General features: G+C 36.9%; 1 protein-coding gene across 1 annotated transcript in view; it reads right to left on the minus strand.

Moving 5' to 3' along the window:
* Positions 1 to 5,218: 5,218 nt before the first annotated feature.
* Positions 5,219 to 16,541, minus strand: part of LOC131986961 (uncharacterized) — a 133,380-nt gene continuing 122,057 nt past the window's right edge. The window contains exons 14-16 of the mRNA XM_059352101.1: positions 8,792 to 8,934; positions 7,648 to 7,862; positions 5,219 to 6,071 (exon numbers count right to left, since the gene is read on the minus strand). Coding sequence (XP_059208084.1) covers positions 5,228 to 6,071; positions 7,648 to 7,862; positions 8,792 to 8,934 — 1,202 coding nt within the window. The 3' untranslated portion in view covers positions 5,219 to 5,227. The remainder of the gene's footprint in view (positions 6,072 to 7,647; positions 7,863 to 8,791; positions 8,935 to 16,541) is intronic.

Raw genomic sequence — 16,541 nt, forward strand, 5'->3', positions numbered from 1 at the left:
AGATGGTTTATAAACCAATTATTAACATTAACAAAGTGCTGTACATATTTAATCTTTATAAAAATTCAACCAATTTCTTAAAGTTATATGAATCATTTCAAAAAGCATTAATATACTTAATATGGTGTTAAAAATGTTAAAATGAGTGCAGCTAAAACTATTAATGAACTATTAATTATAATTTAATTGTTTGTTAATGGTAAAGTAACTACAAACTTACATTAATATTCCATCTATTTGTCATTTATAAATGATGTAGTTAGTTAAACATTAATAAATTATGTATTTACAATTCTAAATGGCCTATATACGGTTTATAAATGATGATTAAACATTAACAAACTATCTGTTTACCATTTATAAATGAGGGTTATTGTAAAGTGTTACCAATACTTTTGACCTCTCCCCATGAAATGATTGTGACAATGTGAAGTGTATATCTTCTGAAAACTTTATTAATCAAAGTCTTCCAAATGTATCACATTGAAAGTGACAGCTTAAGTTACTTTACAGGTTGAAATTTAACATAAATAACATGATCAATGTGAATTGATTAGACATATATGTAACAATCTGAGTGGGTCCATTCTGCATGACGAGTACTTTTACTTTTTATACTTTAAGTTCATTTTGATGCTGATACTTTTGTACTTTTACTTCAGTAAGTTTTGAATGCAGGACTTTTATTTCATAGTGAATAATTTTCCCATCACCACAGTAAAGTATCTGACATGTGAGCAAAGAAAGAGCAGAGTGTTCAAGTCCCTGCAGCTCTGAAATTACATGTACTAAAAATAAAAGCAGAAAAAGGCGAGAGACTCCCTGCTGTCCTTACAGTTTGTTTTTTTCTATTCCAAACATGCATTGGTCTAAAATGAAGTCACATAATGCATTTAATGACCACATTTTCAAAAATCTATAGTCAGTTTTTTTCCTTCATACTCCACCACCTGCTGAAATCTGGCAGCACACTTTTCAAAAGCTAACACTTTTTTCTTCAAAACTGCTAAAAACACATTCAAAAACAGAATTATAAGGAAATGTGTGCATTTCTGCAGAACTCATATCAATTAAGTTATTGTTGTTATTCTTTTTCTCTATGCTGAAATACTGTTTTATGTAGAAAATCATTCAAACCTCAAAGATAAAATAGATTATTTATGTAATAGTCCCCGTTGTTAGTACCTTTTGGTGAGTGTTTCATGAGTCAGAGTGTAGGATTCTAAGTGTGAAGTGTTATTAGTTGTTCTGGTCTAGTGAGCTTATTTTGACACAAGATATATAACGTTTTTGATATTTTGTTTTAGTGAGTTTTGGAAGAACTGATCCGTGTTTGCAATGCAGACTGAATGTAGAGTTTAGAAAAAGACACAAAAAGACAAAAAAAGACACAAAGTGACAAATAAAAGACAGAAAAAGACACAAAATGACTAAAAAAGACAGAAAAAAACAGAAAAAGACACAAAATGAGAATACATGTGGGAGTGTCGCAATGCATCATGGGACTTTTCCAGAACTGAAATCATGGTGGAAGACGACTATAGCGGAGGGAGCTCAGATGTAACAGCTATAAGCTCTCAAATACTTTTGAATTTCATTTCTATCTGCTACAGAGGCTGAAAAATCTATTATTTAGTAGGAAGAGTTGACACTTCTGTTGAATTTACAGAAAAACTTCAGGTTTTAGGGGTTATTTTAAAATCCCAGAGGTTTTACAGGCATTTTTTGTTTTAGGCCTAAATAGGTTAAAACAGAGTATTAATGTTCCGTTCGTAAGTTGTTAGACTAATTTAAATTGCAGCACATAGAGAGTCCAGCTGCTAATGGTGCGTTCAAGTTCTACACTAATGTCAGAATTAGAGCTCGTTGTTCCGAACTCCAAGTTCCGACTTTCAGTGTAAATTAAAAAGACCATACGGTGTTACGGTAAGAATGTGTTAGACCCGCCTTCAAAATAAAATCAAACACATGTAGCTTTCAAAATAAGAGCACATGGATGTGTTAGCAGAATCCACCACAGAATTTACAAGAAGACTGTCAAAATATGACGCCTTAAATAAAACTTATAAGAACCACGCATGAGACTCTGCTCTTGTTTTTAGTGTTTTATGGTTTGCTTTTATTTATTGTTTTTTAAAGAGCAATGAATCTATTTATTTTAGTGCTTATTCCTGTTTTATTTATTTTATTGTCTCTTGTTCTGTTTGTTTATGTACAGCACTTTGTTGCGGCTGTGGTTGTTTTAAAGGATTTTATAAGTAAAGTTGAGTTGAGTTGAAGAACCCTTATTCTCCTTTACAATAATTCATTAAAATATGCAATGATTAAGATGGAATAGTGGCATTAGAATGTGTGAGGCACCAAATTTAGGCTTTTAGGGCAAAAATGTTTGGCTGCACTGGGAATTTCATGTACAAACTTCTTTTTATTTATGTAAATATGATGGTTGTTGTTTACACTACATTTCATTTATAAATGTTTAAATAAAACATTTGGGACAGACATGAAAAATGTACGTTTGACTTGTATCTGATGTATCACATTGAAAAACTCTACTTTACAAATAAAACCATACAACTACAGAAATGTAGACACATTTAATGTAATGAATTATTGGGGATATTGATGAAGGACACACCAGTCATTACACAAACTCCATTTATTTAGAATTACATAGAAGACACTTTGCTAATTCACAGACGGATACAATTTATGTATTTTGCTCATAATTTACAGTAAATAATAGTAGCAGGAAACACAAAGGAGAGTGAATACAACAATATTTTAAACCATACAATATATTAAGATACTGAACACAATATTACTGCAATAGAATTAATAGTTGCCACTAAAAAATGCATTTCTGTCTCCCAATCTTCATACATACATATTCTCTTTCGGAGCTCCAAATCTCACAAAATGTGCAATCTTACCAAGTTATGACGACATATATGTTTTGCTATATGATCATACTTTGCCCACACTTGTGCTTTGTGTTCTCGCACCACGGTTACAACAGCCACTTTCACTTACACGCTTTTCTTTTCACTTCTAACCATCAGTGGCAAAACAGCCGAGTACAAAATGCTGAAAATTGACAAATCCAAATCTATTGACATTTCTAGCCAGAACAATTTGCCCTGTAATTCTAAAAGAGTTTTTTTTCTCATTCTTTCTTTCTTTCTTTCTTACTTTTTTTCATCTTCAGACCGCAGAAAGCTTTGATTGATGTCCACAGTCTTTGTGGGTACAGTACTGTTGAAAATCTAGTGTAGAGAGTGTACCAACCCCCCCATTGTTATCACATTGATTCAGTCCATAGGAGGCCTAGTAATGACTAAATGGTGCAGTCTCCTTCAACTCATGGTACCCCTGGTGGTTTGGCTCTGTGAACAGACAGAGAGGGCAGTTAGGGCTAGGAAGTACCACACATCTATCTCTTCCACATTAGCCAGAGCTTTAAAAAGACTCTTTTAGAAATATTGGCACTTCAGTCTGGCTTCAAAATGAAAGAGCAAAAGTAATTACAGACAGGAAAGAGCAAGTAAAATACTAAACAATGCTGTTTGAACTGGCCTACAGTTGCAAATGTTTGTGAAACTGCCTCCTCAGGTCTGTGTGGATGTGACCTTATTGTGTATGCAGCATGCTTACCGTATTAACTCAAATAGTAGCCGGGGCTTCTATTAATAAAAAATCAGTTTGAGACCTGGCTAACAATAGGAGCAGGCTATTATTTGAAGGAGGCTTTTATTAAAAAAAGAAAATCAGAGCAGCTCTGATCGGCACTTTTTAGAGTGTTTTACACATCGCATTGTAGCCAAATACCAGGATGTCGGCCATATTGGAGGTACTCGGATGTAAACAAACAATGAACATGACTGAACATTTGCTCTCACTTAGCGATAAAAATATCAGGATATATGTCGTATATCAATATTCAGCCTAAATATATCGGGATGTGACTTTTGGTCCACATCGCCCAGCCCTAATTCCTGCTGTCGCTGGAAATGAAAAACCAAAACAATGAGCTGAAAGATACTAAAAATGAGTCAGGGGATCATTATTTGTCACTTTGAATTACTTATTTCACAAAAAAACTCATAACTTCATTACTTGTAAATGAAAAAAAGAACATTTCTCATCTTTAATCAGCTCCAAATGTTAGTCAGGTATGAAGAGTTGTGTATGAAACTGTTAAGATGCAAATGCTCTCACTTAACCGTATTTCCTTAAATAGTAGCCGGGGCTTCTATTAATAAAAAAATCAGTTTGGGACCCGGCTAATAATAGGGGCAGGCTATTATTTGAAGGAGGCTTTTATTAAAAAAAGAAAATCAGAGCAGCTCTGACCGGCACTTTTTAGAGTGTTTTACACAGCGCATTGTAGCCAGTTACCCGGATGTCGGCCATATTGGAAGTACTGGGATGTAAACAAACAATGAACAGCACGCTGAATGAAAATTTTAAGCAGGATTTAAAATGTCTAAACTACTAAAAAGCCCAGAAGAACGTGCGTAAATGGCTCGACTTTACAGAGAATGACTAGGACAGCGGGAAAAACAACCATATTTACCTACAGTACTAACTCGTGTGGAGAAACTTCAAAATACAGGTGTTGTGTCGATTTTATTTGTGTGTTGTGTGTTTAGCGGAACAATTTTAGTCATTCTGTGTCTTTTTTTAGTCATTTTGTGTCATTTTTTTGTCATTTTGTGTCTTTTTTTGGTCATTTCATGTCTTTTTTCGGTCATTTTGTGTCTTTTTTTTTGTCATTTTGTGTCTTTTTTTGTCATTTTGTGTCTTTTTTAGGTCATTTTATGTCTTTTTTGGTCATTTTGTGTCTTTTTTTAGTAATTTTGTGTCATTTTTTTAGTCATATAAGGTTAGGCCTTGTAGAGAGAACTGTTTGGGATTGAGGTAAACTTGGGGTCATGTTAACAACTTAAAGGAGGACTGGTTGGGGTCAGGGGTCAGGTTGGTGCAGGTTAAGGTAAGGGGGACACATATCGACGGGGGAACAGACTTTGACATATAACACCGGTAAGACACCCGGCTTATAAAAGAGGCCGGCTTTTATTTACTAAAAACAGTTTTTACACCCGGTTACTAAATGAGGCCGGTCATTAATAGGAGCCCGGCTTTAAATTGAGGGAATACGGTATGTTACCTTATATTGAAAGCTACTTGCTATCCATTTTCAGAGCCTGTATCTGTAGTCTGGAGGTCACTTAATAATTTTTTGTACATCCCAAATGATGTATGTGAAAATAGCCACTAGCAGAATGCGTTTGAGTGTGTAGATAAGTGTTACAGTACCGAGACTCATATTCTCCTCCACCAGAGGCCTCTTCTCGCTGCAGTTCACCACTCTTCCCTGAGCCGCTCCCAGAATAGTCATGATATCCACCAGGTTGAGCTTCCCTTCCTCCTTGGCCTCCTCCACCTCCTCTCTCAGCTCCATCGCGGCCTCTTCGCGCTCCTCCATCTCCTCCTGGGTCAGCATTGCGTCCAAGCCCTGCCCTGCAGTACCGTTGCCTACCTGCGGGGGTGCCAGAGAGCACAGAGCCCTCACCTTCCCGTAGGACATCAGGTGGGCCACGTTGGCACGCAAGAAGAGCAGCAGCACATTGAGGTCGTTCAACGGGCAGCCCAGTCGGCGCCGGTTGAGGAGGTCCAGAGCGGGGAGGACCTCGTAGACGGAGAAGAAGGTGGTGTCCCAAACGAAGAGACGAATCAGACTAAAGAGGACGATGGGCGCCAGCAGGACGTAGATGGCTCCGTTGGCCACGCTGATCACCTGGAACACCAACTGGCCAATCATTTTACACTGAACCAGTTCAGGAACCCAGTTCTGGTCACGCAGCATGCCGGTGCGGACGAAGCAGCTGAACTCGTCCTGCAGGAAGGCCGAGAGGTGGAAGTACGCCAAGTAGAGACAGGCGGCTGACATGAAGGTCAGCAGCAGGAAGCCCCGCAGGAAGAGCATGCTAACGAGGAAATAGGAGTTTTGCTTGCACTGCATGTATCTTTCAAGTAGAGGGTACTCAAAGTAGCGCTTCTTCTTGGCCCTGCAATTGGAGAGGGAAAAGAGAAAACATGTTTTATTCCATGTTCATGCAGCTACACAGATTCCCAGCAAGGAGCCTCCCAACCCAACCACAACCCCTCTACTACCAGGAGCTGCACACCACCACAGCCACTAAAGTCCTCCAATAAGACTCTATACACATGGATAGACTGGCAGTAGTTATTAAAGGGAGAGGAAAACATTACAACTTTTCTCTCTCAAAGTTTCTCTCAAGTTTAGTTTATTAACCCTTTGGAGTCCACAAAAACACTGACACATTACTTCTTCATTACGTCACAGCATAATAACAACGAAGAAACTTCAAACCCTGACATCGACTTCCCTCTAAAGTTCTGGCTTCAAACTTGGACAGTTTTTGTTTCATGATGATCGGTCAAGTAAAGCAGATGATAAGGTCAAATATATGTATCATAAAATATAGAACTAGATCCTCATTTTATACATATATATATATATATTCACATTTGAAACATTTTAAATTCTTACTGAGCATGATTATGTTTTGTAAGTAAAAAAAACAACATATTTTTTAAACTCCAGTTTTATGTTTTTTTTTTTTTTTTTTCTTTCTCCTGGGTTCGAAATGTTGATCCAGTAAGTCAAAGTGAAAAAATATTCATCAGATCAAATAGGTGAGGTGCTGAAAATAGTGATACAAACATGCACTATAGCACAGAAAACACGTTTTAAGTGGCAGAATGAAAAGTATTCAAAAACTGACAAAGCAGCTCAAGACTCCAAAGGGTTAAGACTTTCAAAATAACAGCACAAGATCACCTCTGCAACATTTGAGTTATATACAATATTTCTCACTGATAGGTCATTTTCATTTGCAGCTGCAATGACCAAATTATTCTAAAGTTTAATTTAAGAATGACAGTTCTAGTTTGGGGGCAAATCACAACTCACACGATGAGCATGGAACTGTTTTGTTTAACCCTTAATAGGGCACTCATTGAAATACTTGCAAATTCCAAATTTCAACCCTGGAGAACATTGGAAGATATTGTATACTGCCAGAATGTGAAAAAAAAAACAACACACGGACACAGGGGAGGGGGGTAATATTTGGAGTAAAAAGTTTACGAGGGTAAAAGTGACAAATCTATGAGTAAAAAAATATGCAGATTTATGAGATTTAAAGTGGTGAATCTGCGAGAAAAACAGTAGCTTTTTTTTCACTTTTTTTCTTGTAAATCTGCAACTTTTTTAGGGCAGATTTAATCTGGTAAATATCCACTGAAGTTACCAAATATAGTTATTCACCCGATAAAGGGTTAAAGGAATGAAGAGTGATGTTCTGCAAATTATTTGGTTCTTACCAAGATAAAAAAAAAACTTAGATTTAGAAGTGTTAGATAATTTATCTTGTTTTAAGAGTTCATTTCTTTTGCTTGTTTCTAGATTTAACCATCTTAATTTGATTTTGTCAAGTGAAATTATCTGTCCATGCACCAAGATAATTCCCCTCAGATTTAGTGTTTTTATCTTATTTTTAGACACTTTTTGTGTGCATATTTGTGCTACAAGCCCACAGTCCCTAAACTCTCTCCTACCTTTGCAGCTCGGCCTGAAATGTGAGCGGGTTCTTGGTGCTCTGGCGCATTTCCAGAATGCTCTGAGCCAGTCGGACCGAGCGGTTATAGGACTTGTCCAGTTCGTCAATTATAAAGAGCAGGTCTGAGCCCAGTGTGGGCATGACGAGCTGGCGCCAGATCAGAGCGGGCAGGTACATCAACACGGCCATGGCCAGAAGAGAATAAGGAAACATCTAGATGGACAATGAGAGAAAAGAGAGACAGATGGAGAGGCAGGGAAGTTATTGAGTCACATAAACAATTGCTTCACAAGCCAGTGTTATAAATAAAGAACCACAAGGACTGGTTTAGACTACTTTCCTGCTGCTGACTGGGCTGTAAATGGCAACTGCACTGAGTCTGAATACTTTGGTAACAAACATGTACCATTTGTCTTATTACAAGGGGTACACTGACAATGGTAACAAACAACCTGGTCTCACAGGAATCCGTGAAATAGCCACGGATTCGCTTAAGTCAAAATCCGTGGAATAACCACGGAATCGCTCAAATTTCCGTGAAACTGACACGGATTTCGCTACAATGCAAGTTAATGACAGTCATATCCCGTGGCTATTCCAACATACAAAGTGATTATGTACATTCACTGAGTGAATATTTAGAAAATAAAACATATATTTCTCGCTAGAAATGTGATCAAAATCCATTTTTATGCAGAAACTAAGTCAAAATATTGATTTTTTTCACTAAAAACGAGAGAACTGTCCACCATGTTTTTTGTTCTGACCGGACCGCCGAAACCTTGAAAGTCACGTGACTTGGAACAAACCAATAGGAACAAATATCCATGGAATAGCCACGGGATATGACTGTCATTAACTTGCATTGTAGCGAAATCCGTGTCAGTTTCATGGAAATTTGAGTTATTCCGTGGCTATTCCACAGATTTTGAGTTAAGCAAATTCGTGGCTATTTCACGGATTCCTGTGAGACCATGTTGGTAACAAACATGTACCATTTGTCTTATTAAAAGTGGTACACTGACATTTTCAACTACAGTTTTTCAAGTTACAGAAATGAGGAAAAAAAGAACTGAGTGCTGTAACCCAGTCTAGGTGGAAATAAAAAGCCGAGCAACCTTCATCAGAATCTGTCAACTTACTTTGTGCACCCAGAGCGAGCGCTCCTCGAAGTTCCCATCGCTGTCAAACTCATGATGCATGAGAGAGTCCCAGCAGTATGTGTCGACATAGCTGGCCTGCTTGATGGTGAAATTGCTGGGAGGGAAACAGCTGATCTGAGGCCCTGCAGAATAAACAAATGTTGATTTGTAACATAATCTGCTAATATGGGGAATTACTTTCTGCTTCATCAATTTGCCTTTGAGCAATATCTAAGCGCTTGATATCTCATTCAAAGACACACACACACACACACACACACACACACACACACACACACACACACACACATTCTTGTACTTCTATCTTTATGAGGGCCCTAATTGGAATAGTGAGATCCCTAGCCCCTTTCCCTAACCCTTAATCTAACCTTCACCATCACAACTAAATGTCCAATCCTAACCCTAACATAAACCTTATTGTAACCTTAACCCTCAAACAAAGTCTGAACTCTCAAACAACTGAAATGTCCTCACTTTACAAAAATGTCCTCACTCTGTTGGTTAAAAACATGTCCTGGTCCTCACTATGTAGGAAATACAAGAACACACACACACACACACACACACACACTTATACTCCTCAAAAAAGTCTGAACTGTCAAAAAAAGCCATTAAAGAAGTGATTACTGGCCGAAATGTCCTCACTTTGCAAAAATGTCCTCACTCGGTTACAAGCGTGTACCGGTCCTCACTATGTAGGAAGTACAAGAACACACACACACACTTATACTCCTCAAAAAAGGCAAAAATGCCCTCACTCTGTTGGTTTAAGACATGTCCTGGTCCTCACTATGTATCAAATACAAGAACACACACATACACACATACACACACACACACACACACACACACACACACACACACACACACATCATTGTACTCCTCAAACAAAGTCTGAACTCTCAAACAAGCCTCCAAAGAAGTGAGGACAAAAATGTCCTCAGTCTGTTGGCGAAAACCATCTTCTGGTCCTCACTATGTGGGAAATACAAGAACACACACACACACACACACACACACATACACACCCATACAACACTGGAGGTCCCCTACCAGACACACACACACATGAGATTCTGCGTGCCCTTTTCTCTTCAGTGGACAAATCATACGTTTCCAAATGACAACCTGGCATTTAAAACCCTTGGCGACTCCGTTCCCAATCTGGCTCCTGCACCGTATATTTAGTTCACCTTGATATAACCACATGTAGTCCAACCACTTGAAGCCATGCCCTGCACCCGTCTGTCATTTCCCTGGGGTGCTCCACCCTTAAACAGAGAGCTCTGGGAGGGTGTGCCCCACCAGAGGAGAAACATGGAGCTTCTATTTTTTACAACACCACATCTGCCCAACCTTTCTGTAAGTAGAAACACACTGCCACTCATTTCTCTTTACAGACAACCGTTACATGCTCCCATTACACAGCTGTGTATATGTGTGTGTTTTCTGGCTGTGTGTAATTAATCATCCACATTTTAACATATTGATAGTGACACCTAAAATATCATTTTGGCAGCTGAGGTTATGATGGAGGATATTCATCTTAAAAGTGACCTTGAGGTTGCAGCTTGTAATTTTAGACCGACATGGACGACGCATGTTTTAGTTCGTGTTCAGCGTCAGTTAGAGTCCCGTATGGTTAGTGATTCTAATTTTAACGTGTATATTTATTCACATAATGCAGGGGGAAGTTAATATAGGGTAATACACCAGCCTTAACATTACGTTATATATGGGAACTGGGCAAAATGTATGTAACACATGTACATGATGCATTTATTTTTGAAAAGTATTCATTTGGAATTCAAACCTAAAATGATGCACTCTACATTACATTTTGGGTTAATTTGTGGGACATATACTTACAGGACATGTATTTAGTTTAGTTTAGTTTAGATTAGATTAGTTTTGTTAGATTAAATTGGATTAGATTAGTTTAGTTGAGTTCAGTTTAGATAAAATTAGATTAGTTTAGATTATATTAGTTTAGTTTAGATTAGATAACTTTGATTGAGATTAGTTTAGATTCGATTCGATTAAATCAGATTAGATTAGTTTAGATTAGATTAATTTAGTTTAGTTGAGTTTAGATAAAATTAGATTAGTTTAGATTATATTAGTTTAATTGAGATTAGTTTGGATTAGATTATATTAAATCAGATTAGTTTAGATTAGTTTAGTTAGGATTAGTTTAGACTAGTTTAGTTAAGATTAGTTTAGTTTACATTATATTACATTAGATTAGTTTAATTTAGATTAGTTTAGATTACATTAGTTTCGTTAGATTAAATTACATTAGATTAGTTTAGTTAGTTCAGATTTGATTCGTTTAGTTGAGTTGAGTTTAGATAAGATTATATTAGTTTAAATTATATTATATTAGTTTAGTTTCTGACTTTATTTGACCCTATTACTTTATTCAGAAGAATAAAAATATTGGATAAATAATCAACAATAAAAGAAGTGATAATATGCAAACACAACAAGAACTTGCTATGCATAGAGACAAGAGAAACAGCTCATAGACACAAAAAAATCAACTACAGCAAGACAGAACAATCAACATGAAGTATGACAAGACAGTGTAAGGCCTGGTGAGGTGAGGACATGATGTACAGAGACTAGAACAGGCAGGAACACCTCCTACACTAACAACAACACAGACAAACAAGACAACAGACACCTCTCTGTTCTAATGTTGAGGCTCTACTCTGAGTGGAAAAGTGGATTTTATCAGAGGCCAACATGGTCCTGCTAATGGTGAGTACAGACGGTTGAAGTACCGAGTTATGAAATCCGGTTATATTATATATTATAGCCTATAATTTCTAAAGAGGTTTTTAGAAAGCTGTCTGTCACATTCTCTGTCCTCAGAGTTTCACAAACCCCTGAAGGCATTATGGCATAGCAATTAATATAATGTATGTGCTTTATGTAATCTGCTTCCAATTGTGCAACATTTTAACCTAAAATGAACAGAATGTGAATAATATTACCAAGAGAACATGATTAAATGGGAGCAGCTGGAGGCAGTATCAAAATGACCAAAAAAGGACACAAAGTTACTAAAAAAAGACACAAAACGAGAAAAAAGACACAAGATGACCAAAAAAAGACACAAAAGGACCAAAAAATGACAAAAGAGACACAAAATGACCAAAAAAAGATACAAAATGACCAAAAAAAGACACAAAAGGACCAAAAAAGACAAAATGACAAAAAAATTACACAAAATGACCAAACCCCCCCACAAAATGACCAAAAAAGACATAAAATGACCAAAGAATGACAAAAAAGACACAAAATGACCAAATGAAAGACACAAAAGGACCAAAAAAAGACACAAAATTACTAAAAAAAAGACACAAAGTGACAAAAAAAGACACAAAATGACAAAAAAAATTACAAAATTACCAAAAAAAGACACAAAATTATCAAAACAGTTTTCCTCACATATTGTACATATTAAAGTATTGTGATTTTTCCAGCCTCTCCTGTCCTCTCCTCTCTGCTCTGTGTAAACAGCCATGTTCAATGTTCAATGTGTATGTGCTGGATGGTGTGGTACTTTATGAAAAGTAAGTGTTTTATGCAGTTGCAGACTTTGTTGTAGCGCGATTAGCATGCTAAGCGGAGATTTAGCTTTATTCACTTCTTATGTTGCATTATTAGCCTACATAATTCAGGGATGACATTCATGTTGCTTAGCGTAATGCCCATAATAATTTGATATGAGATACTTGTATGCAATATAGTCTATCAGCTAATTGGGTTCATGTTAATGTACTTTTAGTGCAGCATATTGCGTAATGTGCTATCTCACCATTAGTATGCTAAGCCCTTTCTTCCGCAACAGTTTGATCCATTGAAAACAGTGAAAACAAAACTTTATTAACTGACAGCTAAGCAGAATACGGACGGAAAGATATCGTTTCTGTGTTATTTAAGGTTACACTAGCGAGAGAGATTAGCATTAGCTGCAAAACACAATCTCGCTCTCTACGAATACATACTTCCTGCACGAGTGTTAACTGATGCCACTGTTTCATGTATGTTCTCATGCAGCTTACTGTTGGAATCTATTTTTCCTCTTTGCTCGTGAGTGAATGTGTGGGCGCATACGTTGACAAGTCACCCCAGATAAAAAACGACAGCACATGCCTGCTCATGAAATCTAGAAAAAAGAAAAAAATCCCCCCCAACCCCTGTGAGCCATTTGGCAAAGTGAAGGAACCTAGATTCCTGCCACGGCTCCTATCTCCCACTCCCACTCCCCAATTAACATTGGCAGATCATCCCCACATTTGTGCTTTGTACAGGCATTCTTGGCTGAGAGTCCAGGTGCAAGTAAAACCAGACTCCAGACAGCAGCAGCGCAATCAAGCACTGTTGTGAAACTGACAAGCCAGCAGCTCAGGCAGCCAGGATCCATCAGCTGAGCTCCACATCGTGTTCTACGCCACCTCCCCCTCCCCCCACCCCCCTCCAGTTAATCAACATATCCTCTCATTTGACTCAAATAGGGGGGAGCTGCCACAGAAGAACCTCGCCTTGTAATTACAGTGTGCCAGCGTTAGTGAACGCTGCTCTCAATCATCCCCCGTGGCAATTAGCATCAGGAGCATCAGACTGATTGCAGACCAGCTCTGGAGAGAGACGACGTTTAGTTCAAAGTCAAGGGAGTCGTCTCCTTAGCGATACACTGAGCTGCAGACTTGCCACGTATACATGCTGGACTGTCAGCTGCACTTTTTGTCTCCTCTGAACACCCATCAACAGACAGACAGTTGTGGGCACAGTGGCACAGTTTTACAGTTTTACTGTGGGGTCCAAGGAGGGGCCAGTGTTTAATCAGAGGGGCTCATTAAAAAACAACAAAGATGATATTTAAGCATTCAAAACCTTTATTTTAGCTCATTTTAAAATCTCATTTAAGTATATTTGGAAGACGTAAATACAATTATTGAAACAATGAGACTCACCAACAATGACAATTATTTTTGTACGACAATGACATTTCTCATTTTATATATACATATGCTTAACTGTGTCAAGCTAGCGTTGCCTTATTTCAACCTAGCTAGCGAGCTAATACAAATGAAACGTCTTTCCACAAAATGGCATTTAAATAAAGATTGGGACTTTTCCTCCTCCTCTTTTCTTCTCTTTCGATACTGCTCACCAGAGAGCTTTGACGGCCGTTTCATCTTGCAACATATATCAAAAAATAACCTGTCTGTCACTGGATGTGACCTGACCTCTGTGACAGCGATCTGACCATCTAAAGGGGGGCAAGGCAATGACCACACGTCATGTAACTCAGCAACACAAGTGAGAAAATGTCACTGTTTATCTGTTTCCTTATTTGTCATGAGGGCGACAATGGCCATCGAAAATTATTAGGGCCGGGACTTGATTAAAAAAACTAATCTAATTAATCAGAGGCTTGTTGTCTGAAATCATGAATGCTAGTTGGTGCTCCAGTATAATCGGTCCTCCTGAAACTCATCCAGTGAGAAACGCTCCGCGGTGCAAAAACAAGTGCGATTAAAATGCGTCAATATATATACAAGCTTTTATTGAACAATTAAACTATTATACAATGTACACATTCTGGGTTCCTTTTGTGTACAATGAGATATTGTTTGAACAAAAAAAAGGTTAGAATTGTTCCGACGTTCATTGTTATAAATCGATCATCTTATTATTAATTTAAATTTGACACAGGGGCCACAGTAGGGGCCACGGGCTTCTTCAGAGGGCCCCTGTGTAGAACCGCCACTGTGTGGTCATGTTTCATATTTCATGTGGGAAAAAAAAACACCCATCTTTTTCAAAACAATGTTTTTCACTTTGCTCTCAAACACTCAGCAGAGAGGCAGTAAAAGAAAGAGCAGAGCATCAATAAAGTGATGAATGGAGTCGGAGACAACAGTGATTTTGTGTTTTCAGTAATGTTGTGTTGTCACATCATTAATACTACTCTGGTATCTATTATGCTGAGTTCTTAATGGAGTCAGCACTTAATGTGTTCCTCTTTATATGATAGGTGTTGTTGAAGTGTTTTCTCTCTCTTGCTTTTTTACAGCACCATCATTATGTTAAGGAAAGTGCCTTGTAATTACAGCTCTTATTGTTATTGCTCTTAATATTTAGTTTCCTCAAGTAGGAGTCGCAAATGATGAGGAGATGTATTTAGAGTGTAAAAATAAAAGATAAAAGCTTGCCGGGGAAGAGTGCAGATGTACTCACTTGATGTGGTTCACGACTTTAAGCTCTGATATAATAACACATCTGGGTCACTTTTTCAGCACGTTTAAAATTAGATTTGTGTCTAATGTTGAATTAAATGGGCCACAGGAATAATCTTTGTTGTAGTTTGTATGATAGTCCTCCTTATCACGAGTTCAATTAAATTAAAGTAAGTAAAAATAAGAAAAAATATGCAATTCATGGACAATTACTGAACAGAGGACACCACATAATAATTGAAACACAGTGTCCTAACTGCGATATATCAATATAAAAGATATATCGATATATTTCGATATAGTTCTATAGATATAGATCATTATCTATATAGATCACTATCTATAGATATCGATATAGTAAAAAAAAATGTTCTTTTTCATATATGAATGCTAGGGTTTGTCATATTTAGTTATTTTGTAATGTTCGTTATTCTTTTCTCATATAAATGTATTTATTTCAGAAAAAGATATTTGGCCTATTTTATTTTCTAGGCTATTTATATTTAGGATTTTTTAAATTTAAATGTGCACTTTATGGAGCTTTGATTTTTTTAAAAAAAAAAAGGTATTTCTGTCATTATACAGTATTTATGTTCACTTAATTAAACGGTTTCAATAAAACTACTTGTGACATGTTATATTCGGCTTTGACTTTAACTGAACATTTGCTCTCACTTTGGGATAAAAACATCAGGATATATATCGTATATCGGGATATGACTTTTGGTCCATATCGCCCAGCTCTACTTCCTGCTGTGGCTGGAAATGAAAAACCAAAACAATGAGCTGAAAGATACTAAAAACGAGTCAGGTGATCATTATTTGTCACTTTGAATGACTTATTTCACAAAAAAACTCATAACTTCATTACTTGTAAATTATAAAGAACGTTTCTTGTGTTTAACCCTCTGACGTCTCCAAAAGCGCCAAAGCAATGCTTCTTCATCACATCCAGACGTAAATACAAAGCAGACCAAAAACAGACACAAAATAACTAAAAAAGACACAAAATGACCAAAAAAGGCACAAAATGAGAAGACAGAATAACCAAAAAAAACCCACAGAAGACACAAAAAGACAAAAAAAGACACACAATGACCAAAAAAAGACACAAAATGACCAAAAAATACACAAAAAGACACAAATGACCAAAAAAGACACAAAATGACAAAAAAGACACAAAATAACAAAAAAAACCCCACAACAACACTCATCAAATGACAAAAAAAAGACACAAAATGATCAAAAAAGACACAAAATAACTAAAAAAATACACAACAACAGACACAAAATGACCAAAAAAGAAACAAAATGACCAAAAAAGACAAAAAATGACAAAAAAAAGACACAACAACAAAATTTTTCCAGCCGTTTTAGGCCTAAATGGGTTATGATGCAAATGCTCTCACTTAACGCTAAAAATATCGGGACATATATATATATATATATATATCATATACCAATATTCAGCCTAA

This window comes from Centropristis striata, chromosome 15 (assembly GCF_030273125.1).
Source record: "Centropristis striata isolate RG_2023a ecotype Rhode Island chromosome 15, C.striata_1.0, whole genome shotgun sequence".
NCBI classification, from domain to species: Eukaryota; Metazoa; Chordata; class Actinopteri; order Perciformes; family Serranidae; genus Centropristis; species Centropristis striata.